We start from the raw sequence: 27,827 nt of genomic DNA on the forward strand, positions 1-27,827 counted from the left end.
ACGCACAAGTCATGAAATTCATTTTATTTCTGCATTTTGTGTTTATTTACAAAAATGACTCGGAGGGAAGCAGGGTGAGAAGGGGGGGGGGAGAATGGGACATAGCTGTAAAGGACACGTGATAAAAGCTCTACGGACTCAGTTCTCACGCCGTCCTGCGGACTCAGTTCTCTCTCTCTCTCGCGCGCGCGCGTTCTCCTGCAGACACAGTTCTCTCTCCCTCCTGCAGACTCGGTTCTCTCTACCTCCTGCAAACTCAGTTCTCTCTCTCTCCTGCAAACTCAGTTCTCTCTCTCCTGCAGACTTAGTTCTCTCTCTCTCCTGCAGACTCAGTTCTCTCTCCTGCAGACACAATTCTCTCTACCTCCTGCAAACTCAGTTCTCTCTCTCTCTCCTGCAGACTTAGTTCTCTCTCTCTCTCTCTCTCTCTCTCTCTCCTGCAGACTCAGTTCTCTCTCTCTCCTGCAGACTCAGTTCTCTCTCCCTCCTGCAAACTCAGTTCTCTCTCCCTCCTGCAAACTCAGTTCTCTCCCTCCTGCAAACTCAGTTCTCTCTCTCCCTCCTGCAGACTCAGTTCTCTCTCTCTCCTGCAGACTTAGTTCTCTCTATCTCTCTCCTGCAGACTCAGTTCTCTCTCCTGCAGACTCGGTTCTCTCTCTCTCCTGCAGACTCAGTTCTCTCTCCCTCCTGCAGACTCAGTTCTCTCTCCCTCCTGCAGACTCAGTTCTCTCTCTCTCCTGCAGACTCAGTTCTCTCTCTCTCCTGCCTACTCAGTTCTCTCTCTCTCCTGCAGACTCAGTTCTCTCTCTCTCCTGCAGACTCAGTTCTCTCTCTCTCCTGCAGACTCAGTTCTCTCTCTCTCCTGCAGACTCAGTTCTCTCTCTCTCCTGCAGACTCAGTTCTCTCGCCCTCCTGCAGACTCAGTTCTCTCTCCCTCCTGCAGACTCAGTTCTCTCGCCCCCTCCTGCACTCAATTTTCTCTCGCTCTCCTGCAGACTTTGTTCTCTCTCGCTCTCCTGCAGACTCCGTTCTCCTGCGCCCTCCTGCAGACTCCGTTCCCTCGCTCACTCCTGCAGGCTCAGTTCTCTCTCCTGCAGACTCAGTTCTCTCTTTCCCTCCAGCAGACTCAGTTCTCTCTCTTACAGACTCAGTTCTCTCTCCCTCCTGCAGACTCAGTTCTCTCTCGCTTACTGCAGCAGACTCAGTTCTCTCTCTTCTGCAGACTCAGTCCTCCCTCTCCCTCCTGCAGACTCAGTTCTCCCTCTCCCTCCTGCAGACTCAGTTCTCCCTCTCCCTCCTGCAGACTCAGTTCTCCTTCTCCCTCCTGCAGACTCAGGTCTCACGCCCCCTCCTGCAGACTTTGTTCTCTTGCGCCCTCCTGCAGACTCAGTTCTCTCGCCCTCCTGCAGACTCAGCTCCCTCTCTTCCCCCCGTAATAACACAGTTTTCGCCTCTTCCTCGTCATTAAAGGGACTTTTTCCGTATTTCTCCTCGAGGTGCCTGTAAAACTGTAAAAACAAACAAACAGTACTAACCTAACCAGGAGTGTATTAATACGATGTAATACATATACACTGGTTGGTAGGAAGTTTCTCTCTCTATATACATATAGCATAGAGAGAGGGCAGCACTCAGATAACTGTTGAAAACAACAGATAATAAATCTAAAATAGATTAAACTAGACATTCACAGGTTGCTTCAAACAAAATAGAAGGTATTAACTTCCATCCCCAGCCTCTCTCACACCACCCTGCCTAAGGCTGAGATTATAGTGTGTGCGACTGCGCACGCACTATGGCCAGCCTCATAGAGGTCTGCTGTTCGTGCCGCGAGCGCCAACTATAATCTCAGCCTCCGGCGGCAGCCGAACAGTACATACCATGTGCTGCTGTTTGTACACTGCCAACACCCGAACTGGGAACACTACAGATTCGTGTTAAATAATGACTTCCGCCCAATCTCAGCTTTGTGCTACTGCTACCTTGCGCTGCCTTATTTACCTGCGCTCTCGCCTTTGCCTCTATCCCCAGCTCCCACACTTTCTCCTCTGAACCCGCCTTGGTAATTTCCCTTTCTTTAAGGTCATTTCCCTTATTTTGTTGCCATGAATTCCATCTGCTTCTCACATCACAGCCTCATCTTTCCAAAGAAAATACAGCAACCCTCCCCCTTCCGCTTCCTCTGCCTACTAATTACTCCTACTCTGAAGTGACATGTCCCCTAATCCTGGCCCTGTCCACATACTTATCCTCTCACTTCCCACACCCTACCCCAAAGTCTCCTTCTCGCCACGCACTGCCGATCACTCCAACCTCATCCCCATTACACCCTTCCCTTTTCCTGTGCCCCATGGAACGCACGGTCTGTCTGCGACAAACGTACAGCTCCCCGTGACTTCTTCATTTCCAAGTCTCTCAGCTTTCTAGCCATTACAGAAACCTGGGTCTCCCCCCGAGGCCGCGTTTGTAGTGGCCGCTCCCCGAAGGCCGAGCCTCCAGGAGGCAGATTCTCAGCCAGACACACAGTTTTATGTTTGTCGCACGATGGCCGGGTCACGTGCGCGGTTCAGCCAATGAGGGCGAACTGCTCAAGTGATGTCACGGCCCCCGCCTCCCCCGGACCTCAATGCCGGTTTCGCGCGAGCGACAGACACGCGTGACGTCATGCGTTCCGTCGCGCAGCCACTATAAACGCGGCCTTAGATACCGCCTCCCCTGCTGCTCTCTCCTATGGTGGTCTCTCCCTTAGACACCCCCCCAGACCGGAGAATAGACAGGGCGGAGGAGATGGCATACTACTTTCACCACACGGCACATATATCACATCATCTCCCCCTTCCTCTCATCCTCTGAAGTCCACGCTGTCTCTTTCCCCCCATTTCTCTCCGGGTTGCTGCCATCTCTCGTTCCCCTGGGCCAACCTCTCAATTTCTTGACCACTTTGCCGTCTGGCTTCCTCACTTCTGACACTCACACTGTCCCCCTGGGAGACTGGAACATACCTATCGCCAATCCCAATGCCACTTCAGCCGCCCATTGTCTCTTCTTAACCTCCTCCTATGGCCCCTCCCAATGGACCTCCTCTCCTCCTCACTGCACTGGACACTCACTTGACCTGGTGGTCTCCCGTTTCTGACAAGTCTCCAACTACTAGAACACGCCCTTCCCTCGCTCTCATCACCTTCTAACCTTTAACCTCACTCTACCCTCTGCTCCCTCCTCAATACCTACTAACCCACATATAGAAACCTACATGCTATAGACCCCCTCCAATTTTCAACATCTTTACAACCCCTCCTCTCTCCCATCTCTATCCTTTACTGCATGGACATAGCAACATCTCTATAAACAGTACCCTTTCACCAGCCTTAGACAAGAAGGCTCCTGCCACCACATGTCACCCCCCACAATATAAGCCGCAACCATGGCACACAAGCTCTACCCACAACGTGCTCTGCCCCCCTTTCTATCCTATTTATCGCCTGTGCCCCCATCCCCCCCCCACTCCCTCTGCCTTTACCTTCTGTGCCCCCTCACTGTATCTCCTGTGTCCACCTCTCCTAATCCCATTGCGTTCCAGGGCCCCCTTCTCCTCCTCCATTACCCCAGTGCCCCCTTCTCCTCCTCCATTACCTTCTCTCCTCCCTTATTACCCCTTGTACCCCCTCTCCTCCCCATTACCCCTTGTGCCCCCCTCTCATCCCTTTTACCTCCTGTGTGCCTCTCTACTCCCCCATTACCCTTGTGCCCCCTGTCCTCCCCTCCTCCTTGTGCCCTCTCATCCCCTTTACCTCCTGTGCGCCCCTCTCCTCCACCCATTACACCTTGTGCCCTTCTCCTCCACCCGTTACCCTTTGTGCTCCCTTCTCCTTCCCTATTACCCCTTGTGCGCCCTCTCCATTACCCTTTGTGCCCCCTCTCCTCCCCTATTACCCCTTGTGCCCCCTCTCCTCCTCCATTACCCGTTGTGCCCCCCTCTCATCCCCTTTACCGCCTGTGCGCCCCTTTACCTCCTGTGCGCCCCTCTCCTCCCCTATTACCCCTTGTGCCCCCTATCCTCCCCCATTACCCCTTGTGCCCCCCTCTCATCCCCTTTACCTCCTGTGCGCCCCCTCCCCCGAAGTTCTGTAGCTGCTTTCTGAAGCCCGTGTTGGGGTTGGCGCTGGGTCTCGCTGCACTCACCACGGCCAACGCCTGTGCCCAGTTGAGCCTGGTGACCGTCATGATGTAGGCTGTGACGATGGTGGCACTGCGGGAGACGCCAGCAGAGCTGGGGTAGGGGGGGAGGGTGTGAGGAAAGACCCCAATTATAGAATCCCATGCCCACCACCCACTGTTTTGTAGTGATTATGGTGTCCTGTGTACAACTCTAAATGACCCCCACTGAGCCCCATCTTCTCAACTACCCCCCACCCCTCCTTCCACCCCCCCAATGGCAAATAGCTCCCACAATCCTGTGCTCTCACCAGTGCACCAGGCAGTTCCCTCCGCTCAGGCGGCTGCAATGAATGAAGCTGATACATTGTTTAAAGTGCTGAAGTCTGAAGAGAGAAAACTTAATTTACTGCATGCAGAGCATTGCACCCTATATTTACTGCATGCAGAGCATTGCACCCGGTATTTACTGCATGCAGAGCATTGCACCCTATATTTACTGCATGCAGAGCATTGCACCCGGTATTTACTGCATGCAGAGCATTGCACCCCATATTTACTGCATGCAGAGCGTTGCACACGGTATTTACTGCATGCAGAGCATTGCACCCCATATTTACTGCATGCAGAGCATTGCACCCGGTATTTACTGCATGCAGAGCATTGCACCCGATATTTACTGCATGCAGAGCATTGCACCCCATATTTACTGCATGCAGAGCATTGCACCCTATATTTACTGCATGCAGAGCATTGCACCCGATATTTACTGCATGCAGATCGCTGCACCCGATATTTACTGCATGCAGAGCATTGCACCCTACATTTACTGCATGCAGATCGTTGCACCTTATAATTACTGCGTGCAGATCACTGCACCCTATATTTACTGCATGCAGATCATTGCACCTTATAATTACTGCATGCAGATCATTGCACCCTACACTTACTGCATGCAGATCATTGCACCTTATCATTACTGCATGCAGATCATTGCACCCTACATTTACTGCATGCAGATCATTGCACCTTATAATTACTGCATGCAGATCATTGCACCCTACATTTACTGCATGCAGATCATTGCACCTTATAATTACTGCATGCAGATCATTGCACCCTACATTTACTGCATGCAGATCATTGCACCCTACATTTACTGCATGCAGATCATTGCACCTTATAATTACTGCATGCATATCATTGCACCCTACATTTACTGCATGCAGAGCATGGCACCTTATAATTACTGTATACAGATCATTGCACCCTATAATTACTGCATGCAGATCATTGCACCCTATAATTACTGCATGCAGATCATTGCACCCTATATTTAGTCTATGCAGAGCATTGCGCCCAGCACTCACATGTCAGCCTCGGGTGAGTCTGGCAGAGAGACACAGAGGTACGTCAGCTCCTGTGAGAGGAAAATATACAGTCTGACACAGACTCCCCCCGCAGAGCATCACAACGCCTGACTCCCCCTCCCCCGGCAAAGCATCGCAGCGTCTGGCGCAGAACCCCACCCCTGCAGAGCATCGCAGCGTCTGGCGCAGAACCCCACTCCTGCAGAGCATCGCAGCGTCTGACACAGAAACCCACCCCTGCAGAGCATCGCAGCGCCTGACTCCCCCTCCCCCGGCAAAGCATTGCTGCGTCTGACGCAGAACCCCACCCCTGCAGAGCATCCGACACAGAACCCCACCCCTGCAGAGCATCCGACACAGAACCCCACCCCTGCAGAGCATCCGACACAGAACCCCACCCCTGCAGAGCGTGACAGACAGCGCAAAGTCTAACACAGACCCACCCTCCTGCAGAGCATCGCAGACTCTCACACAGACCCCCCTATACCAGTGTTAGTTAGAGGAAGCTGTGGTTATTACTTGGGGTATAGCATGGTATGTTAGCCGTGTTATTTGCATGTTATGTGTAAAGTTGCTGGGTGACAGGTGCACAGTTAGAACAGGACACAGGGCCCCCGCTACCTGCAGCTTTGGCTCGGGAGATTGATGCACAGAGACGGCGTGAGTGATTCTATTTCTCTTTAGCTGCTCCCAGTCCCTGGAATCTACAGGAGAGGAAAAGCAGAAACCCGGGGGGTGGGGGGGGGGGATCAGAAAGAGCAGGACTCAGGGGGGGGGAATCAGAAAGAGCAGGACTCGGGGGGGGGGGGAATCAGAAAGAGCAGGACTCGGGGGGGGGGAATCAGAAAGAGCAGGACTCGGGGGGGGGGGATCAGAAAGAGCAGGACTCGGGGGGGGGGATCAGAAAGAGCAGGACTCGGGGGGGGGGATCAGAAAGAGCAGGACTCGGGGGGGGGGATCAGAAAGAGCAGGACTCGGGGGGGGGGGAAATCAGAAAGAGCAGGACTGGGAGGGGGGAATCAGAAAGAGCAGGACTGGGAGGGGGGAATCAGAAAGAGCAGGACTGGGGGGGTGAGATCAGAAAGAGCAGGACCCTTTGATCAGGAAGAGCAGGACCCGGGGGGGGGGGGGGGGGAAGGAGATCAGGAAGAGCAGGGCCCGTGGGGGGGTGGGGGAGAGAGGAGATCAGGAAGAGCAGGGCCCGTGGGGGGGGGGGATCAGAAAGAGCAGGACTGGGGGGGGGGGAATCAGAAAGAGCAGGACTGGGGGGGTGGAATCAGAAAGAGCAGGACTCGGGGGGAGGGAATCAGAAAGAGCAGGACTCGGGGGGGCGAGATCAGAAAGAGCAGGACCCTTTGATCAGGAAGAGCAGGACCCGGGGGGGGGGGGGGGGGGGAGGAGATCAGGAAGAGCAGGACCCGGGGGGGGGGGGGGGGGGAGGAGATCAGGAAGAGCAGGACCCGGGGGGGGGGGGGGGAAGGAGATCAGGAAGAGCAGGGCCCGTGGGGGGGTGGGGGAGAGAGGAGATCAGGAAGAGCAGGGCCCGTGGGGGGGGGGGGATCAGAAAGAGCAGGACTGGGGGGGGGGGGAATCAGAAAGAGCAGGACTGGGGGGGTGGAATCAGAAAGAGCAGGACTCGGGGGGAGGGAATCAGAAAGAGCAGGACTCGGGGGGGCGAGATCAGAAAGAGCAGGACCCTTTGATCAGGAAGAGCAGGACCCGGGGGGGGGGGGGGGGGAGGAGATCAGGAAGAGCAGGACCCGGGGGGGGGGGGGGAAGGAGATCAGGAAGAGCAGGGCCCGTGGGGGAGGGGGGGGGAGATCAGAAAGAGCAGGTCCGGGGGGGGGAGGGGGATATCAGGAGGAGCGTGACACGGGGGGGGGGGAAGATTAGGAGGAGCTGGACATGGGGGGGGGGGAGGAGGAAGGGTAGGACATGGGGAGAGGAGCCGGACACGTGGGAGGGAGGAACAGGACATGGGGGGGGGGAGATCAAGAGGAGTGTGACACTAGGGGGAGGGAGAGCAGAGGAGAAATAGAGCAGAAACGAGGGAAGAGGAAGAGAAAAAGTCAAAAAAAGAATGAAAGAGGGTGAGGCATCGTTAAAGAGTGAAACAGAGAATAAGGCCGCGCTTATAGTGCCGGCGACGGTCAGGCTGCGGTCTCTGAAAAAAATCAAATTGGGATGGCTTCCAGCGATCGCGGTCAAGCCGTCGCGCCGCGCTTACTATAAACGCACGTGACGGCGGCAATGCATTTGTTTTGACGCGACGTCACTGTCTCCGGCACTATAGGTGCAGCCTTAGGAAGGAAAAATGGAAGAAGCGGAGCGATGAAGATCTTGAGACAGGTAAAATGTAGAGAAACAGATGGACAGACATGAGTTTCCGGCTCTCACCGATCACGCTCCCGAGATATAGTCCTGGCAGGATCTGCAGTGAGAGGAACAAACACTGGTTACTCCGTGTTACAGCGTGCGATGTCGGGGGTACGTGGGGCGGACTTCTGCACCCCCCCCAGGATCATACCTTATTCATACCATTCCCCATGATTAGGGTGAGTGAGTGAGCGGAGTGTGCGGCTGCGGTGACTTCATGTTAATACTCTCACATCCTGTCTGTATACTGCCGAGATGATTGCATTCCCTTCCACGGCCAAAAAACATGTGTGACTCCACCCAACACCAATTATATCAGAGGGAATCTGGGAGAACCTGTAATACCCAGGTATTAATATGATCTGTGATTTACTGCCGGGAGTCCCAAACACGTCTGTCCCTCACATAGCAAGGTGACAGTTACCCATAAACTATCAAGTCTGTTGTGCATCTTCTGATTTAGTTTAGATCACCGAGATGCTGAAACTGATTGTGCTACAGACCCCTAACCATTATACACGCTCAATGCTCTCCGCAGACCCCTAACCATTATACACGCTCAATGCTCTCCGCAGACCCCTAACCATTATACACGCCCAATGCTCCCTGCAGACCCTAACCATTATACCCGCTAAATGCTCTTCGCAGACCCCTAACTATTATACACGCTCAATGCTCCCCGCAGAGACCTCTAACCATTATACCCGCTCAATGCTCTCCGCAGACCCCTAACCATTATACACGCTCAATGCTCTCCGCAGACCCCTAACCATTATACACGCTCAATGCTCTCCGCAGACCCCTAACCATTATACACGCTCAATGCTCCCCGCAGAGACCTCTAACCATTATACCCGCTCAATGCTCTCCGCAGACCCCTAACCATTATACACGCTCAATGCTCTCCGCAGACCCCTAACCATTATACACGCTCAATGCTCTCCGCAGACCCCTAACCATTATACACGCTCAATGCTCCCCGCAGACCCCTAACCATTATACACGCTCAATGCTCCCCGTAGACCCCTAACCATTATACCCGCTAAATGCTCTCCGCAGACCCCTAACCATTATACCCGCTAAATGCTCTTCGCAGACCCCTAACCATTATACACGCTCAATGCTCCCCGCAGAGACCTCTAACTATTATACACGCTCAATGCTCCCCGCAGAGACCTCTAACCAGTATACACGCTCAATGCTCCCCGCAGAGACCTCTAACCATTATACACGCCCAATGCTCCCTGCAGACCCCTAACAATTATACCACACTCAATGCTCCCCGCAGAGACCTCTAACAATTATACCACACTCAATGCTCCCCGCAGAGACCTCTAACCATTATACATGGTCAATGCTCCCCGCAGAGACCCCTAACCATTATACATGGTCAATGCTCCCTGCAGACCCCTAACCATTATACCCGCTCAATGTTCCCTGCAGACCCCTAACCATTATACACGCTCAATGCTCCCCGCAGAGACCCCTAACCATTATACACGGCCAATGCTCCCCGCAGAGACCCCTAACCATTATACACACCCAATGCTCCCTGCAGACCCCTAACCATTATACACGCTCAATGCTCTCCGCAGACCCCTAACCATTATACACGCCCAATGCTCCCCGCAGACCCCTAACCATTATACCACGCTCAATGCTCCCCGCAGACCTCTAACCATTATACACGCTCAATGCTCCCTGCAGAGCTCTAACCATTATACCAGCTCAATGCTCCCCGCAGACCCCTAACTATTATACACGCTCAATGCTCCCCGCAGAGACCCCTAACTATTATACCCGCTCAATGCTCCCCGCAGACCCCTAACCATTATACCCGTTCAATGCTCCCCGCAGAGACCTCTAACCATTATAGACACTAATGATGGAGAGCAATTTGTTTGTAAATTTGAGGAATGACAAAGTCGGATCAAAAAGACATCAGATAAATATTTTATTGTCTGATTTTTAAGGTGTAATTCAGAAACCTATTTACCATTTAAATAGCAACAATCACAGAGTACAGCAGGTCACCTGCTCCCATGAAACCTCACGGAGCATGTGTAATATTATATTACACGCACATCTCAGGGACTGCGAGAGGTTGGGTTACAGTGACAGTGTGACACACACACAAAGTGACAGCTTCTCCTCCCCTCACAGACAGTCCTTCTTACCCTGTGTCACATGACAGCCCCTCATCTCAGTGTCACACACACAGTGAAAGCCCTAGTTACCCTCCGTGCAACACACAGTGACAGTCTCTGCTCCCCTCATTGCCAGACACACAGTAACAGTGTGTGCACCCCTCAGTGACAGCCCCTGCGCTCTTCTGTATGACACACAGACACATAGTGACAGCCCCTGTTCCCCTCAGTGCCATACACAGTGGCATCCCCTCCTCCCCCCAGTGACACACACACACGAGGCTGTCACTATATGTGTGATACTCAGGGAAGAAGGGTCTGTCACTGTGTCACACACACATTTACAGCCCTTCCTCCCGACAGACAGAGACACAGAGATACAGAGACACAGAGACACAGAGACACAGAGACACATTTACAGCCCTTCCTCCCCTCGGACAGACAGACAGATATTTACAGCCCTTCCTCCCCTCAGACACACACATTTACAGCCCGCCAGACAGACACACACACTCCTTCCTCCCGTAAGACATACACACACAGTCACAGCCTTAAATGCCCCCAGACACACACACTTACAACCCTTCTTCCCCTAAGACACACACCCCTTCCTCCCAGTCCCCTCAGACACACAGTCACACATTTACAGCCCTTCCTCCCCTCAGACACAGTCACACACAGCCCTTCCTCCCCTCAGCATTTACAGCCCTTCCGACAGACAGACACACGCTCCTTCCTCCCCTAAGACTAAGACACACACACACACACACACACACACACACACACACACACACACACACACACACACACACACACACACACACACACACACACACACACACACACACACTTCCGTGTCACGTGCCGTGGCTGCGTCACAGGCATCCATGTCCCGACTCTTCAGTCACGTTACGCACTAAAACGTCATCAAACCGCGCGGAGCATCTGTTGCCATAGTGACCGCGTGAGCAGAAAGAAAGACACATATACACATCTATATACGGCTACCGACCACATATATATACACACAGACTTATATACCGACAGTAACTAAATGTAAACACATCTATACCCGGACAGTATAAATATCCAGCACAGGAGGGGGCAGCATGTCCAGGGGCAAGGTCAGTGTATATATAGTCATCCAATAATAGTTGGTGCATGTCCCATATAATAAAGACAATTGTACGATACCGTGTTCCCCGAAATCAGCAGACACTGACACGTCAAGAAAATCCGTAACCATTAAACAAAGCACAAAATTCCAATGTTTCGCTCCCAACAGTGGACCTTTCTCAGGGCAAAGTTGGGACCGAAACGTTGGAATTTTGTGTTTTGTTTAATAGTTACGTATTTTCTAAGATCGCTGTGCGAATGGCAGTCTGCAGTGTTATAGGATCGCTGTGCGAATGGCAGTCTGCAGTGTTATAGGATCGCTGTGCGAATGGCAGTCTGCAGTGTTATAGGATCGCTGTGCGAATGGCAGTCTGCAGTGTTATAGGATCGCTGTGCGAATGGCAGTCTGCAGTGTTATAGGATCGCTGTGCGAATGGCAGTCTGCAGTGTTATAGGATCGCTGTGCGAATGGCAGTCTGCAGTGTTATAGGATCGCTGTGCGAATGGCAGTCTGCAGTGTTATAGGATCGCTGTGCGAATGGCAGTCTGCAGTGTTATAGGATCGCTGTGCGAATGGCAGTCTGCAGTGTTATAGGATCGCTGTGGGAGTGACGCTCTGCAGTATTATAGGATCGCTGTGCGAATGGCAGTCTGCAGTGTTATAGGATCGCTGTGGGAGTGACGCTCTGCAGTATTATAGGATCGCTGTGCGAATGGCAGTCTGCAGTGTTATAGGATCGCTGTGGGAGTGACGCTGTGCAGTATTATAGGATCGCTGTGTGAGTGACGCTCTGCAGTATTATAGGATCGCTGTGTGAGTAACGCTCTGCAGTATTATAGGATCGCTGTGTGAGTGACGCTCTGCAGTATTATAAGATTGCTGTGGGAATGACGCTCTGCAGTATTATAGGATCGCTGTGTGAGTGATGCTCTGCAGTATTATAGGATCGCTGTGTGAGTGACGCTCTGCAGTATTATAGGATCGCTGTGTGAGTGACGCTCTGCAGTATTATAGGATCGCTGTGTGAGTGACGCTCTGCAGTATTATAAGATTGCTGTGGGAATGACGCTCTGCAGTATTATAGGATCGCTGTGTGAGTGATGCTCTGCAGTATTATAGGATCGCTGTGTGAGTGATGCTCTGCAGTATTATAGGATCGCTGTGCGAATGGCAGTCTGCAGTATTATAGGATCGCTGTGTGAGTGACGCTCTGCAGTATTATAGGATCGCTGTGTGAGTGACGCTCTGCAGTATTATAGGATCGCTGTGTGAGTGACGCTCTGCAGTATTATAGGATCGCTGTGTGAGTGATGCTCTGCAGTATTATAGGATCGCTGTGTGAGTGATGCTCTGCAGTATTATAGGATCGGTGTGGGAATGACGCTCTGCAGTATTATAGGATCGCTGTGTGAGTGATGCTCTGCAGTATTATAGGATCGCTGTGTGAGTGACGCTCTGCAGTATTATAGGATCGCTGTGTGAGTGATGCTCTGCAGTATTATAGGATCGCTGTGTGAGTGACGCTCTGCAGTATTATAGGATCGCTGTGTGAGTGATGCTCTGCAGTATTATAGGATCGCTGTGTGAGTGACGCTCTGCAGTATTATAGGATCGCTGTGTGAGTGACGCTCTGCAGTATTATAGGATCGCTGTGTGAGTGATGCTCTGCAGTATTATAGGATCGCTGTGTGAGTGACGCTCTGCAGTATTATAGGATCGCTGTGTGAGTGATGCTCTGCAGTATTATAGGATCGCTGTGGGAATGACGCTCTGCAGTATTATAGGATCGCTGTGTGAGTGATGCTCTGCCGTATTATATAATCCCTGGGTAATTGACGCTCTGCCGTATTATATAATCCCTGGGTAAGTGACGCTCTGCAGTATTATATAATCCCTGGGTAATTGACGCTCTGCAGTATTATATAATCCCTGGGTAATTGACGCTCTGCCGTATTATATAATCCCTGGGTAATTTACGCTCTGCCGTATTATATAATCCCTGGGTAATTGACGCTCTGCAGTATTATATAATCCCTGGGTAATTGACGCTCTGCAGTATTATATAATCCCTGGGTAATTGACGCTCTGCAGTATTATATAATCCCTGGGTAATTGACGCTCTGCAGTATTATATAATCCCTGGGTAATTGACGCTCTGCAGTATTATATAATCCCTGGGTAATTGACGCTCTGCCGTATTATATAATCCCTGGGTAATTGACGCTCTGCAGTATTATATAATCCCTGGGTAATTGACGCTCTGCCGTATTATATAATCCCTGGGTAATTGACACTCTGCCGTATTATATAATCCCTGGGTAATTGACGCTCTGCAGTATTATATAATCCCTGGGTAATTGACGCTCTGCAGTATTATATAATCCCTGGGTAATTGACGCTCTGCCGTATTATATAATCCCTGGGTAATTGACGCTCTGCCGTATTATATAATCCCTGGGTAATTGACGCTCTGCAGTATTATATAATCCCTGGGTAATTGACGCTCTGCCGTATTATATAATCCCTGGGTAATTGACGCTCTGCCGTATTATATAATCCCTGGGTAATTGACGCTCTGCAGTATTATATAATCCCTGGGTAATTGACGCTCTGCCGTATTATATAATCCCTGGGTAATTGACGCTCTGCCGTATTATATAATCCCTGGGTAATTGACGCTCTGCAGTATTATATAATCCCTGGGTAATTGACACTCTGCAGTATTATATAATCCCTGGGTAATTGACGCACTGCTGTATTATATAATCCCTGGGTAATTGACGCACTGCAGTATTATATAATCCCTGGGTAATTGACGCTCTGCAGTATTATATAATCCCTGGGTAATTGACGCTCTGCCGTATTATATAATCCCTGGGTAATTGACGCTCTGCCGTATTATATAATCCCTGGGTAATTGACGCTCTGCAGTATTATATAATCCCTGGGTAATTGACGCTCTGCCGTATTATATAATCCCTGGGTAATTGACGCTCTGCAGTATTATATAATCCCTGGGTAATTGACGCTCTGCCGTATTATATAATCCCTGGGTAATTGACGCTCTGCCGTATTATATAATCCCTGGGTAATTGACGCTCTGCCGTATTATATAATCCCTGGGTAATTGACGCTCTGCCGTATTATATAATCCCTGGGTAATTGACACTCTGCCGTATTATATAATCCCTGGGTAATTGACACTCTGCCGTATTATATAATCCCTGGGTAATTGACGCTCTGCAGTATTATATAATCCCTGGGTAATTGACGCTCTGCAGTATTATATAATCCCTGGGTAATTGACGCTCTGCCGTATTATATAATCCCTGGGTAATTGACGCTCTGCAGTATTATATAATCCCTGGGTAATTGACGCTCTGCAGTATTATATAATCCCTGGGTAATTGACGCTCTGCAGTATTATATAATCCCTGGGTAATTGACGCTCTGCCGTATTATATAATCCCTGGGTAATTGACGCTCTGCAGTATTATATAATCCCTGGGTAATTGACACTCTGCAGTATTATATAATCCCTGGGTAATTGACGCTCTGCAGTATTATATAATCCCTGGGTAATTGACACTCTGCAGTATTATATAATCCCTGGGTAAGTGACGCTCTGCCGTATTATATAATCCCTGGGTAATTGACGCTCTGCCGTATTATATAATCCCTGGGTAATTGACACTCTGCAGTATTATATAATCCCTGGGTAAGTGACGCTCTGCCGTATTATATAATCCCTGGGTAATTGACGCTCTGCCGTATTATATAATCCCTGGGTAATTGACGCTCTGCAGTATTATATAATCCCTGGGTAATTGACGCTCTGCAGTATTATATAATCCCTGGGTAATTGACGCTCTGCCGTATTATATAATCCCTGGGTAATTGACGCTCTGCAGTATTATATAATCCCTGGGTAATTGACGCTCTGCCGTATTATATAATCCCTGGGTAATTGACGCTCTGCAGTATTATATAATCCCTGGGTAATTGACGCTCTGCAGTATTATATAATCCCTGGGTAATTGACGCTCTGCAGTATTATATAATCCCTGGGTAATTGACGCTCTGCAGTATTATATAATCCCTGGGTAATTGACGCTCTGCAGTATTATATAATCCCTGGGTAATTGACGCTCTGCCGTATTATATAATCCCTGGGTAATTGACGCTCTGCCGTATTATATAATCCCTGGGTAATTGACGCTCTGCCGTATTATATAATCCCTGGGTAATTGACGCTCTGCCGTATTATATAATCCCTGGGTAATTGACGCTCTGCCGTATTATATGATCCCTGGGTAATTGACGCTCTGCCGTATTATATAATCCCTGGGTAATTGACGCTCTGCAGTATTATATAATCCCTGGGTAATTGACGCTCTGCCGTATTATATAATCCCTGGGTAATTGACGCTCTGCAGTATTATATAATCCCTGGGTAATTGACGCTCTGCCGTATTATATAATCCCTGGGTAATTGACGCTCTGCCGTATTATATAATCCCTGGGTAATTGACGCTCTGCAGTATTATATAATCCCTGGGTAATTGACGCTCTGCCGTATTATATAATCCCTGGGTAATTGACGCTCTGCCGTATTATATAATCCCTGGGTAATTGACGCTCTGCCGTATTATATAATCCCTGGGTAATTGACGCTCTGCCGTATTATATAATCCCTGGGTAATTGACGCTCTGCCGTATTATATAATCCCTGGGTAATTGACGCTCTGCAGTATTATATAATCCCTGGGTAATTGACGCTCTGCCGTATTATATAATCCCTGGGTAATTGACGCTCTGCCGTATTATATAATCCCTGGGTAATTGACGCTCTGCCGTATTATATGATCGCTGGGTAATTGACGCTCTGCAGTATTATATAATCCCTGGGTAATTGACGCTCTGCAGTATTATATAATCCCTGGGTAATTGACGCTCTGCCGTATTATATGATCGCTGGGTAATTGACGCTCTGCAGTATTATATAATCCCTGGGTAATTGACGCTCTGCAGTATTATATAATCCCTGGGTAATTGACGCTCTGCCGTATTATATGATCGCTGGGTAATTGACACTCTGCAGTATTATATAATCCCTGGGTAATTGACGCTCTGCCGTATTATATGATCCCTGGGTAATTGACGCTCTGCAGTATTATATAATCCCTGGGTAATTGACGCTCTGCAGTATTATATAATCCCTGGGTAATTGACGCTCTGCAGTATTATATAATCCCTGGGTAATTGACGCTCTGCCGTATTATATAATCCCTGGGTAATTGACGCTCTGCAGTATTATATAATCCCTGGGTAATTGACGCTCTGCCGTATTATATAATCCCTGGGTAATTGACGCTCTGCCGTATTATATAATCCCTGGGTAATTGACGCTCTGCCGTATTATATAATCCCTGGGTAATTGACGCTCTGCCGTATTATATAATCCCTGGGTAATTGACGCTCTGCCGTATTATATGATCCCTGGGTAATTGACGCTCTGCCGTATTATATAATCCCTGGGTAATTGACGCTCTGCAGTATTATATAATCCCTGGGTAATTGACGCTCTGCCGTATTATATAATCCCTGGGTAATTGACGCTCTGCCGTATTATATAATCCCTGGGTAATTGACGCTCTGCAGTATTATATAATCCCTGGGTAATTGACGCTCTGCCGTATTATATAATCCCTGGGTAATTGACGCTCTGCAGTATTATATAATCCCTGGGTAATTGACGCTCTGCCGTATTATATAATCCCTGGGTAATTGACGCTCTGCAGTATTATATAATCCCTGGGTAATTGACGCTCTGCCGTATTATATAATCCCTGGGTAATTGACGCTCTGCCGTATTATATAATCCCTGGGTAATTGACGCTCTGCAGTATTATATAATCCCTGGGTAATTGACGCTCTGCCGTATTATATAATCCCTGGGTAATTGACGCTCTGCAGTATTATATAATCCCTGGGTAATTGACGCTCTGCCGTATTATATAATCCCTGGGTAATTGACGCTCTGCCGTATTATATAATCCCTGGGTAATTGACGCTCTGCAGTATTATATAATCCCTGGGTAATTGACGCTCTGCCGTATTATATAATCCCTGGGTAATTGACGCTCTGCCGTATTATATAATCCCTGGGTAATTGACGCTCTGCCGTATTATATAATCCCTGGGTAATCGACGCTCTGCCGTATTATATAATCCCTGGGTAATTGACGCTCTGCCGTATTATATAATCCCTGGGTAATTGACGCTCTGCAGTATTATATGATCCCTGGGTAATTGACGCTCTGCCGTATTATATAATCCCTGGGTAATTGACGCTCTGCAGTATTATATAATCCCTGGGTAATTGACGCTCTGCCGTATTATATAATCCCTGGGTAATTGACGCTCTGCCGTATTATATAATCCCTGGGTAATTGACGCTCTGCAGTATTATATAATCCCTGGGTAATTGACGCTCTGCAGTATTATATAATCCCTGGGTAATTGACGCACTGCCGTATTATATAATCCCTGGGTAATTGACGCTCTGCCGTATTATATAATCCCTGGGTAATTGACGCTCTGCCGTATTATATGATCGCTGCTAGTAACTATTATGATGGTTGAAAAAGGAGGTTCCTATGGATGAGGTTACTTTGCTGGAGGGTCACACACTATGACCTGAGTCTTCTTCTCCCACAGACTGTTGGCTACAGGGGTTCATATGGGTGTCAGAAGCAGAAGGAGCGGTATGTAACACTCTCTTACACACACCCCCGCCCCCTCCCCCCCCCCCCCATGTGGAAGATCCTTCTGTGTATATTTCTCATTTCACTGACATAATACATTTTGCACACTCTGCCCTCTGTGTCCACGTGTCACAGTGTCATGTGACACAATGCGTGTGTTGGTGTGGATACTCTGCATGTTGCCATGCCTTTTAATAGATCAGCAAGAAAAGTCCTTATGTGACTGAGAAGGCTCCCCAGAGACGAACAACTTTCCTGCCATATTATAGCGAGGGGTCTGTAGACTTTTGCTTCTGCCCTGTGCCCATAACGTGAGTTATCGGACTCTGGCTGCAGGGCTGTTTGAGGAGATCCTGACACTCTCACCACCTGCTTGTGTTTCCCGCAGGGAGCCCAGATCCTGCATCCGATACAAGTGCGCGCTCACCAACACCATCACAGATGTCCTGAAGCAGCGGCCTGGCTGGATGGAAGTGAAGGAGTAAGACTGTGACACCCCCTAATTACACCCCTGCATCTGCCCTGTAGGGCTCTCTGACTCCTCCCCTCACGCAATCTCCCCCTCATGGGTCAGACACTTTTATATCTAATCATCCTTCCGAGGCCAGCAGACACGCGGCAGCCATGCGCTCCCCCTGATCGGTAATGTTTTCACAGTGACGGCGAATGGGACTTTTACTGGTGCGAAGTGAGCTGGCTGCGTGAGAACTTCGACCACATCTACATGGACGAGCACGTGCGCATCTGTCACTTTCGCAACCACTACGAGGTGACTGTCCCTTTCTGCATCACAGATACATTACACATACGCTGAATGGGCCAGTCAAGTGAGTTACACCGCTAAGGTAACCCCTAACCCTACCCCTTACCTTTAACCCCTAATGCTAACGCTAATCTTTAGCCAATAAACCTAAAACCCCTAATGGTAACCCCTTAACCTTACTCCTTACCCTCAAAGGTTTAGCCCCTTACCCCTAATGCTAATCACTTACATTAGGGGCGACACAACCGGTGCACGACTGTCCTTGGCGGCGAAAGGTCCCATTCCGGTATCGGCCGCGCTGCTTGTGTCAGGCAGCTACTCTGAGGTGTCACAATGTATGTTGTGTCACTGTGTGGCATCATATGTCATTTTTGGGCCTCTACCACATTACCCCTTCAATGCAGATGGCAAGCGACACACATGACAAAACGCTGAGCCTGAATCCGAGGAGAAACCCAGTTCTCCTCCGATTGTGTCCCTCGTAACCTCCTTCTTGACTCCCCCTCTCCAGCTGACCCGGAAGAATTTCATGGTGAAGAATTTGAAGCGTTTCCGGAAGCAGCTGGAGCGCGAGTCTGGGAGGCAGGAGGCCGCCAGGTGCGACTTCTTCCCCAAGACGTTCGAGCTTCCGGCCGAATATCACCTGTTTGTGGAGGAATTCCGCAGGAATCCCGGAATCACCTGGATCATGAAGCCTGTGAGCGCGAGTTTAGTAATACCTCCACGTACACAGCAACAACCTTACTGATGAGATGCTGCTCCATTGATACCCTTCCCAAATGTCATGCATATGCTGTGATACATATATGTGCCTATATGTGCCTCTTCCTCCTTGTACCTTCTTTTACTGTGAATGGTGTAATTTGTTAGAGAGTTGTAAATACACACACTTTTTTTTTTGGAACCCCATGCCAAATAACCATTCCTATCTCACGATTGGCTGAATTTGCACCAAATTTTGTACATTTGGCCTCATTCCTCCTTACCGAACTGCTTCAACTCAGTGACATTTGAGGGCTTCTTTGCATGGACAGCTCACTTCAGGACCTGCCACAACATTTCGATGGGGTTTAGATCCGGACTTTGACTAGGCCATTCTAAAAACCGGAATTTACTCTTCTGCAGCCATTCTTTTGTAGATCTTCTTGCATGTTTAGGATCATTGTCTTGCTGCATGACCCACTTTTGCTACAGCTCACGGACGGATGGCCTGACATTCTCCTTCAGAATCTTCTAATAGAATGCAAAATTCATGGTTGTGTCACTAATGGCAAGCTATCCAGGTCCTGAGGCAGCAAAGCAGCCCCAAACCATCACACTCCCACCACCATGCTTGACGGTTTTCCTTTCGAACACAGTGTTTAGTTGCTACCAAACATAACATCTTCTCATTGAGGCCAAAATGTTCTACCTTTGCCACGTCTATCCAGAGAACAGTGTTCCAGAAGTCTTTGGGATCATCTATGTGCTCTTTGGCAAACTTCAGACGGGCAGCACTGTTCCCTTTAGAGAGCAGTGGTTTCCTCCTGGTTATCTTCCCATGAACACCATTCTGGTTCAGTCTTTTTCTGATAGTTGATTCATGAACACTCACATTAACCAAGGCGAGAGTGGCCTGCAGATCCTTGGATGTTACTCTGGGGTTCTTTGTAACTTCCTGGATGATTTGCTGGTTTGTTCTTGGAGAGATTTTGGTAGGATGACCGCTCCTGGGTAGAGTGAATGTGGTCTTGAACTTTTTCCATTTGTAGACTGTCTTGACAGTGGATTGGTGGGGCCCACAATCATTAGAAATGGTTTTGTAACCCTTTCCAGACTGATGAGCTTTTCTCAGCTACTCAGAGATTTCTTTTGATCGTGGCATGACGTTTGTTTCCACACACCTTTATGGTAAAGACCAAAATCACAAAGTTTGTGATCTTTATATAGAGTAGAGCCTCCCAAACTTGTTTCTGATGGTCTACCTAATTATTTAAACACCTGATTCCAATTATCCCCTTTAATTTAGCTGATAAAACCAGAGTTCCACTAACTTTTTCCACATACCCTGACTCTTAATTACTCATTGTTTGTCTCATTCATATATCATTTTGTTTCAAAAGATATGGAATTGGTTAATATAAACCCTATTGGATATTTAAAAAAAAAAAAAAAAAAGACTGGTTTTAATTCAAGAAGGTTATCATGGAAAAACTATAACATTTTCGGAATTATCATTGGGGGTTCATAAACTTTTTCTCGCCAATGTAGATCAGGGAATATAGCAGACCTCCTGCTACGTGTGTAAACAAGTCTCTTTTCCCCACACCCTGCCCCAGGTTGCCAGGTCTCAGGGCCGGGGAATATTCCTCTTCCGAAAACTGAAGGATATAATAGACTGGAGGAAGGTGAGCTGCATCTTTTGCAGGGTGGGGGCGGAGAGACTGTGGGGTTTCAGTCTGGGGGTAAACATTCAGCAAGTTTAACTCCCTGTCCACTTTATCTGTTCCCCAGGACGGGGGACGAACAGACGACCAGAAAGATGAAATCCCAGTGGAGAATTACGTTGCTCAGCGTTACATTGAGAACCCGTATTTAATTGGTGGTGAGGAGCCTGCAACACAACACGTGTGTCTATGTTATACAGCGGATGCTCTATTTCCTGTCATTGTGCAGTGCAAACACATGCCATGCCTGTGTAACATGTACTGCCCTCTCCTGCTCACACATGTAAAATACTGCTCTTCCTCTGTTCACAGGGAGAAAGTTTGACCTGCGAGTTTATGTCCTTGTGACCTCGGTGAGATATCGGCGTGTCATTGAGGTGTCACTTCCCCATGCCCTGCTGTGAACGTGCCCGCTGCACAGTGACTATCACAGCAGCACTGTGTACAGCGTCACATCTCACACACAAGGGGGACTAAGGTGTAATTTGCCATATTGAAAGTGTACAAAGCAGCTACACATTATCACTGCATGTCACGCACACGACTAAACATAGGATGTAACACGTGTGATTAAGAACGGTTCCGTATATATTTTCTGGGCTCTCCTGTCACCGACAACCTGTTAATTGTGTGTGTATATGATCCGGCCCTGCAGTACATCCCGCTCAAGGCCTGGCTTTACCGTGACGGCTTTGCACGCTTCTCCAATACGCGTTTCACTCTCACCAGCATCGATGACCACTGTATCCTCCCCACCTCAAAGCAGAGCGTAGCTCCCCCCCCCCCCTGGGGTGACGTGGGCGGCGCGTACCCAACCCTTACCCCAGATTTGGGGGAGGGCGGACGACAGCCGGAGTGTACCACCTCATACCCCGTGGGGGGGGCAGGCGCAAAGCGTGCCAACTCATATGCGGGTGGGATTTCAGGAATGGTTTACCCAGCGAGGAGTCAGGAAAACGAAGCTGCCTCCTTAACATACTGACACAGATATTCACTTGACCAACGTGGCCATCCAGAAAACTGCCCCTGATTACGATCCAGAGAAGGTAATGTAAGGGGGTGCGTTACGACTTCCGGGTGCAAGCAGTAACAACGGCAAATGTGCTTTAGGATCTTTTTGGTTAGGACAGTTGGGCTGCGCTTATAGTGCCGGTGACAGCGATGCTCCGTCGCGTGCGCTTATAGTAAGCACAGAGCGGCGGCTTGGTCGCGATTGCTGGAAGTCATCTCAATTTGATTTGTTCAGCGACCGCAGGCTGACGTCACCGTTGCCGGCACTGTAAGCGCAGCCTAAGGGTAAGTTTAATTGAAAAGCAGTTAGTACAGAGACTAGGGGAAAGTCAGTGTCAGTAAAAAAAAGGAAAGAGTATAGTGCAGTACAGAGGAAGAATAGAAGAGAGTATAGTGCAGTACAGAAGAAGAATAGAAGAGAGTATAGTGCAGTACAGAGGAAGAATAGAAGAGAGTATAGTGCAGTACAGAGGAAGAATAGAAGAGAGTATAGTGCAGTACAGAGGAAGAATAGAAGAGAGTATAGTGCAGTACAGAGGAAGAATAGAAGAGAGTATAGTGCAGTACAGAGGAAGAATAGGAAAGAGTATAGTGCAGTACAGAGGAAGAATAGAAAAGAGTATAGTGCAGTACAGAGGAAGAATAGGAAAGAGTATAGTGCAGTACAGAGGAAGAATAGAAGAGAGTATAGTGCAGTACAGAGGAAGAATAGGAAAGAGTATAGTGCAGTACAGAGGAAGAATAGGAAAGAGTATAGTGCAGTACAGAGGAAGAATAGGAAAGAGTATAGTGCAGTACAGAGGAAGAATAGGAAAGAGTGTAGTGCAGTACAGAGGAAGAATAGAAGAGAGTATAGTGCAGTACAGAGGAAGAATAGGAAAGAGTATAGTGCAGTACAGAGGAAGAATAGAAAAGAGTATAGTGCAGTACAGAGGAAGAATAGGAAAGAGTATAGTGCAGTACAGAGGAAGAATAGAAAAGAGTATAGTGCAGTACAGAGGAAGAATAGGAAAGAGTATAGTGCAGTACAGAGGAAGAATAGAAGAGAGTATAGTGCAGTACAGAGGAAGAATAGAAGAGAGTATAGTGCAGTACAGAGGAAGAATAGGAAAGAGTATAGTGCAGTACAGAGGAAGAATAGAAAAGAGTATAGTGCAGTACAGAGGAAGAATAGGAAAGAGTATAGTGCAGTACAGAGGAAGAATAGAAGAGAGTATAGTGCAGTACAGAGGAAGAATAGAAGAGAGTATAGTGCAGTACAGAGGAAGAATAGAAGAGTATAGTGCAGTACAGAGGAAGAATAGAAAAGAGTATAGTGCAGTACAGAGGAAGAATAGGAAAGAGTATAGTGCAGTACAGAGGAAGAATAGAAGAGAGTATAGTGCAGTACAGAGGAAGAATAGAAGAGAGTATAGTGCAGTACAGAGGAAGAATAGGAAAGAGTATAGTGCAGTACAGAGGAAGAATAGAAAAGAGTATAGTGCAGTACAGAGGAAGAATAGGAAAGAGTATAGTGCAGTACAGAGGAAGAATAGAAGAGAGTATAGTGCAGTACAGAGGAAGAATAGGAAAGAGTATAGTGCAGTACAGAGGAAGAATAGGAAAGAGTATAGTGCAGTACAGAGGAAGAATAGGAAAGAGTATAGTGCAGTACAGAGGAAGAATAGGAAAGAGTATAGTGCAGTACAGAGGAAGAATAGAAGAGAGTATAGTGCAGTACAGAGGAAGAATAGAAGAGTATAGTGCAGTACAGAGGAAGAATAGAAGAGAGTATAGTGCAGTACAGAGGAAGAATAGAAGAGAGTATAGTGCAGTACAGAGGAAGAATAGAAGAGAGTATAGTGCAGTACAGAGGAAGAATAGAAGAGAGTATAGTGCAGTACAGAGGAAGAATAGAAGAGAGTATAGTGCAGTACAGAGGAAGAATAGAAGAGAGTATAGTGGAAGAATGACAGTATTAACATATAGAATAAAAGCAGATATAGACAAGAGATTACGAGTAGATAGAGAAACTGCTGTCCTTCCCTTATCAGACAACAAGATTTAAAGATAAGTATTAGATTAAATACATTTTAAAGTGAGATTCAGTCCTTTTTAAAACTAAAGTTCGTGTATTGATTGTTAGTGTTGATTTAAATATATATTAGTATTGGTTTCCTTTAGTATGTAGAGTTGTTAGCAATGTAATCTGTACTTACTGTACTAACTTGATACATTTAAAATATATTTATTAAAGTTATTGTATTATATTAATATGTGCGTATAGGAAAGTTGACCCTATTACTGTCAATATTACCCCTCGTACAGTAAGACGAGCTGCTGATAACCAGGGGGGAGGAGAGAGCTTTCAGGCTTCTCACTCTGCCTCCTCTCCGTATGTGATATGTGTACCCCCTTCATCGGTATGTGTGCATCTGTTCTATGCACGCGATTGTCTCTCCCTCGCTGCACGATGGCGCATGTCGGCATAGGGCTCCGTGTGCCTCACTGCGTGCCTCACACAGGGATGCAAGTGGATGATACAGCAGCTGCGTCAGTTCCTCACAGCCAAGCACGGCCCCGAGCCAGTGGAGGTCCTCTTTCAAAACATGGACAACATCTTCATCAAGACCCTGCAGAGCGTCCAGAAAATCATCATCAACGACAAGCACTGCTTCGAATTGTACGGCTACGACATCCTGCTGGACCAGGACCTGAAACCGTAAGCAAGGGCAACAGCTGGTGCATATTCCCCCCCAGTGCCAAATGCTAATAGGGACAATCGCACTTGAAGTTCGGTGCCAATTAACGAGCTCCGTGCTGTATCTTTATTTTACCACATTTTGGTGCAGAAAAACAGAAGACAAAACATTTTTGGGGGGGGGAGGGGTTATCTACCCTTCAACAGGTAAATAGCACAGTGACACAACGTGACACACACACACACACACACACCCTGGAAATAAAATGCAAATGAGTTGTGTCATGACAGGATTGTTTCATTGTTATTTTTAATTCAGTGCACAGGTGACCAACTCAGCAACGTAGTGGGAGGATATTACTCTTCATTTTCTAGTCAAGGGTAAATACACTAGAGGTAAATAAGTCCAGAAAGTCAGGTTAGAGGCACTATTATACAAGACCGAGACAGATTATGGCAAGGCAGAATAAGAACACCAATTCACAACACATTGTCACCAAACAGTCATATTAAAAGGGAAACTAGGTCGTCGGAAAAAGACTACACAATTCACAACACTGCACTGAAGTGCAAATATTATTTACCATCAATCATAATGAGAAACAGCTCAAGTGTTCCTCTTCATTTAAGCCCTTTGGCTGTAATGTGACAAACGTGTCTAACCTGTTAGACACGTTAAATAGTTCTTTTCAGAAGTAAATTATTTTTTATCTCATCCTCTCTTTGCAGTGGCATAACTACAAATTTTGGTCCCCCTGCAAATTTTTTTTAAAGACCCTCACTCATCTCTAACTATCCCTCCGCTCTCCCTCGCCTCCAGCTCTCTCCGCTGCTCCTCTAACACTCCCCACTCCTCTCTAACTTTCCCCCTCCTCTCTAACTCCCTCAGTCTCCCTCTTCACCCATAACTCTCTAACTTTGTGGTTTTCAACCTTTTTTTTGGTTAGGAAACCCCAGAATTTGATTTTAAAATTCTGGGGAACCCCAACCCTCGCCCCGTCTCTCTCCCCCTCCCGTCACTCCTCCTTATGCGCCTTCTCCCCCTTGCGTGCATGTACACACTCTCCCACTTACACACACACACACACACACACACACACACACACAATCTGACCTCCTGTCCAGACCTGTTCAGCAGTGAAGCACTTTGCACGTTTTTACTCTCCCTCCCTGCGAAGGCGCACACTCACCGTAGCAGGCAGAGAGAAGAATAGTAGCGAGCTGCCAGCTGCTGCTACTTAGCTCAGGAGCCGCCGGTTCTGGGACTGCTGGGAGAGTTGTCCTGGCTCTCCCACTCTGGCGGCCGCGGAACCCCAGTTGAAAACCACTGCTCTAACTCTTCACCCCTTTTAACTATCTCACTCTTCAATACAATGTAAACATTTTCTAACAACAAATGTTTGGTGATAATGTTGTGAATTGTGGTGTTACATAGTAGATGAGGTTGAAAAACATACATCCATCAAGTTCAACCTATGCTAAATTTAGACAACAGATACTTTATCCTACATTTGTACTTACAGTATATTGATTCAGGGGAAGGCAAACAAAAAACCTCCATGGGTAACGAATTCTACATTGTAACTGCCCTTACTGTAACAAATCCTTTCCTCCAACCTTAAGGGATGACCCAGTGTCCTTTGTACTGCCATTTGGATGAAGTTATTTTGAAAGCTCCTTGTATTGTCCCCGAATATATTTGTATATAGTTATCATATCCCCCCATAGACACCTATTTTCTAATGCAAACAAATCTTATTTACCTAGCCTCTCCTCATAAATTAGATTATCCGCCCCCTTTATTAATTTGATGGTTCTTCTCTGCACTCGCTCTAGTTCCTTAATGTCTTTGGAGTGGTGCCCAAAATTGTACTCCATATTCAAGGTGTGGTCATAATAATGCTTTATAGAGGGGTATAATTCTTTACTTCCCTTCCATCCATTGCCCATTTAATACAAGATCTTATCTTGCTTGCCTTTGCCACTAGGAGATATATATATCCCTTTCTGTCTATCTATACAGTATATAAATTACACACACCCCAGTGTCACATGTATTGTTCCAGGGGGCTACTGGATGTACCCCAGAGAGGGACATCAGTGCATGAATTACATTAGAGTTCTGTCCTGTTACAGAAGAGGGAGGAGGCGCTAACCTTGTAATGTTACTGAGCATCATTTTGTGAGATGGGTGCATCAGGTGCCTCTGGCACCGATTCATAGATTCCCTCATACAGGTGGCTGCTGGAAGTGAACGCCTCTCCATCTCTGACTGCCAGTAGCCAGGACGACTACGAGCTCAAGTGCCATCTACTGGAGGATACCCTGCATGTGGTGGACATGGAGGCCAGGTGAGGGGCCCTGGGAAGGGTAGGATCCTAACCTAAAATGTCAATACACTGTGGGTTTAGGTAGAACCCAAGCCCCACTATTAGTATATGGAACAGTTTATTAATACTTTGTATGGATATGCCCCAATGTCATACCGCTCTGAGGCTCTTGTAGATGTAGTATATGTTTATATCTGTAACTTTAGCTCACTTTGACAGTTCTGCGCCTCTCAGATTAACAGGGAAGGAGAAGCAAGTTGGGGGGTTCGACCTCATGTGGAATGACGGACCTGTGTCAAGGGATGACAGTCAGCAGGAGACGCTCACTAACGGGAATTTCATGGCAAACACACACTTAGGTGAGTTTGTTTGATCTGAGCCCCCAACACCACAAAACTTGCATAGCCAATCCAAGGTCACCTCCAATGTTCTCTTCTCAGGCCATAACAACAACAGGAAGAAACAACTCCGACTGCTCCTGAAACCCCCTCAGATCATTAAAAAAAACTTTAACATGAGCTCCGCACCTTGACCCTTTACCAGAAATAACCTCCTCCTGAGACTAGGGGGGCAAGGTGCCCTCTCCCAGAAATCAATTAATAAAGGATTAATGATGTTCAGCGCCTTCCCGGTCTGTAGTGAGATGTGTTCAGGGCACAGGATAACCATCTTATTTGTACAGCAC

The 27,827-nt window shown here is 47.9% G+C and overlaps 2 protein-coding genes across 6 annotated transcripts; one reads left to right on the forward strand and one right to left on the reverse strand.

The window, feature by feature from the left end:
* Window positions 1–17: 17 nt before the first annotated feature.
* On the reverse strand, window positions 18–10,932 carry DUSP15 (dual specificity phosphatase 15). Of its 3 annotated transcripts, none has more exons than XM_075571743.1 (8): window positions 9,898–10,932; window positions 8,053–8,237; window positions 7,923–7,956; window positions 6,147–6,229; window positions 5,526–5,575; window positions 4,467–4,541; window positions 4,183–4,270; window positions 18–1,508 (listed from the first exon to the last, which is right to left on the reverse strand). In XM_075571743.1, the coding sequence occupies exons 2-8, from the start codon at window positions 8,071–8,073 to the stop codon at window positions 1,188–1,190; spliced, it is 672 nt and encodes a 223-aa protein (XP_075427858.1). In that variant the 5' UTR covers window positions 8,074–8,237; window positions 9,898–10,932; the 3' UTR covers window positions 18–1,187. The 3 variants fall into 3 exon arrangements, with proteins under 3 accessions (XP_075427858.1, XP_075427856.1, XP_075427857.1); XM_075571741.1 differs by having other exon boundaries at window positions 4,099–4,270; window positions 9,898–10,928; XM_075571742.1 differs by lacking the exon at window positions 8,053–8,237 and having other exon boundaries at window positions 4,099–4,270; window positions 9,898–10,928.
* TTLL9 (tubulin tyrosine ligase like 9) lies at window positions 10,421–27,767 on the forward strand. Of its 3 annotated transcripts, none has more exons than XM_075571737.1 (14): window positions 10,422–11,172; window positions 17,886–17,932; window positions 18,321–18,413; window positions 18,590–18,701; window positions 19,207–19,392; window positions 21,014–21,082; window positions 21,189–21,279; window positions 21,434–21,474; window positions 21,777–21,864; window positions 22,109–22,167; window positions 24,637–24,833; window positions 27,050–27,163; window positions 27,362–27,501; window positions 27,583–27,767. In XM_075571737.1, exons 1-14 carry the CDS (start codon window positions 11,158–11,160, stop codon window positions 27,672–27,674), a joined length of 1,344 nt encoding a protein of 447 aa, XP_075427852.1. In that variant the 5' UTR covers window positions 10,422–11,157; the 3' UTR covers window positions 27,675–27,767. The 3 variants fall into 3 exon arrangements, with proteins under 3 accessions (XP_075427855.1, XP_075427852.1, XP_075427853.1); XM_075571738.1 differs by having other exon boundaries at window positions 10,426–11,172; window positions 27,377–27,501; XM_075571740.1 differs by lacking the exon at window positions 17,886–17,932 and having other exon boundaries at window positions 10,421–11,172.
* The last annotated feature ends 60 nt before the right edge of the window (window positions 27,768–27,827 follow it).

This window comes from Ascaphus truei, chromosome 15, assembly GCF_040206685.1.
Source record: "Ascaphus truei isolate aAscTru1 chromosome 15, aAscTru1.hap1, whole genome shotgun sequence".
NCBI lineage: Eukaryota > Metazoa > Chordata > Amphibia > Anura > Ascaphidae > Ascaphus > Ascaphus truei.

Bases quoted from the DNA above. Each gene is read 5' to 3' on its own strand.
- TTLL9 (XM_075571737.1), top strand. The intron at 18,414-18,589 runs GTAAGACTGTGA...ATGTTTTCACAG, and splicing joins GGCTGGATGGAAGTGAAGGA to TGACGGCGAATGGGACTTTT. The intron at 27,502-27,582 runs GTGAGTTTGTTT...TTCTCTTCTCAG, and splicing joins CATGGCAAACACACACTTAG to GCCATAACAACAACAGGAAG.
- DUSP15 (XM_075571741.1), bottom strand. From the start codon at position 8,073: ATGGGGAATGGTATGAATAAG. The intron at 6,230-7,922 runs GTGAGAGCCGGA...CCTCTCCTGTAG, and splicing joins ATATCTCGGGAGCGTGATCG to ATTCCAGGGACTGGGAGCAG. The intron at 4,542-5,525 runs GTGAGTGCTGGG...TTCTCTCTTCAG, and splicing joins GACTCACCCGAGGCTGACAT to ACTTCAGCACTTTAAACAAT.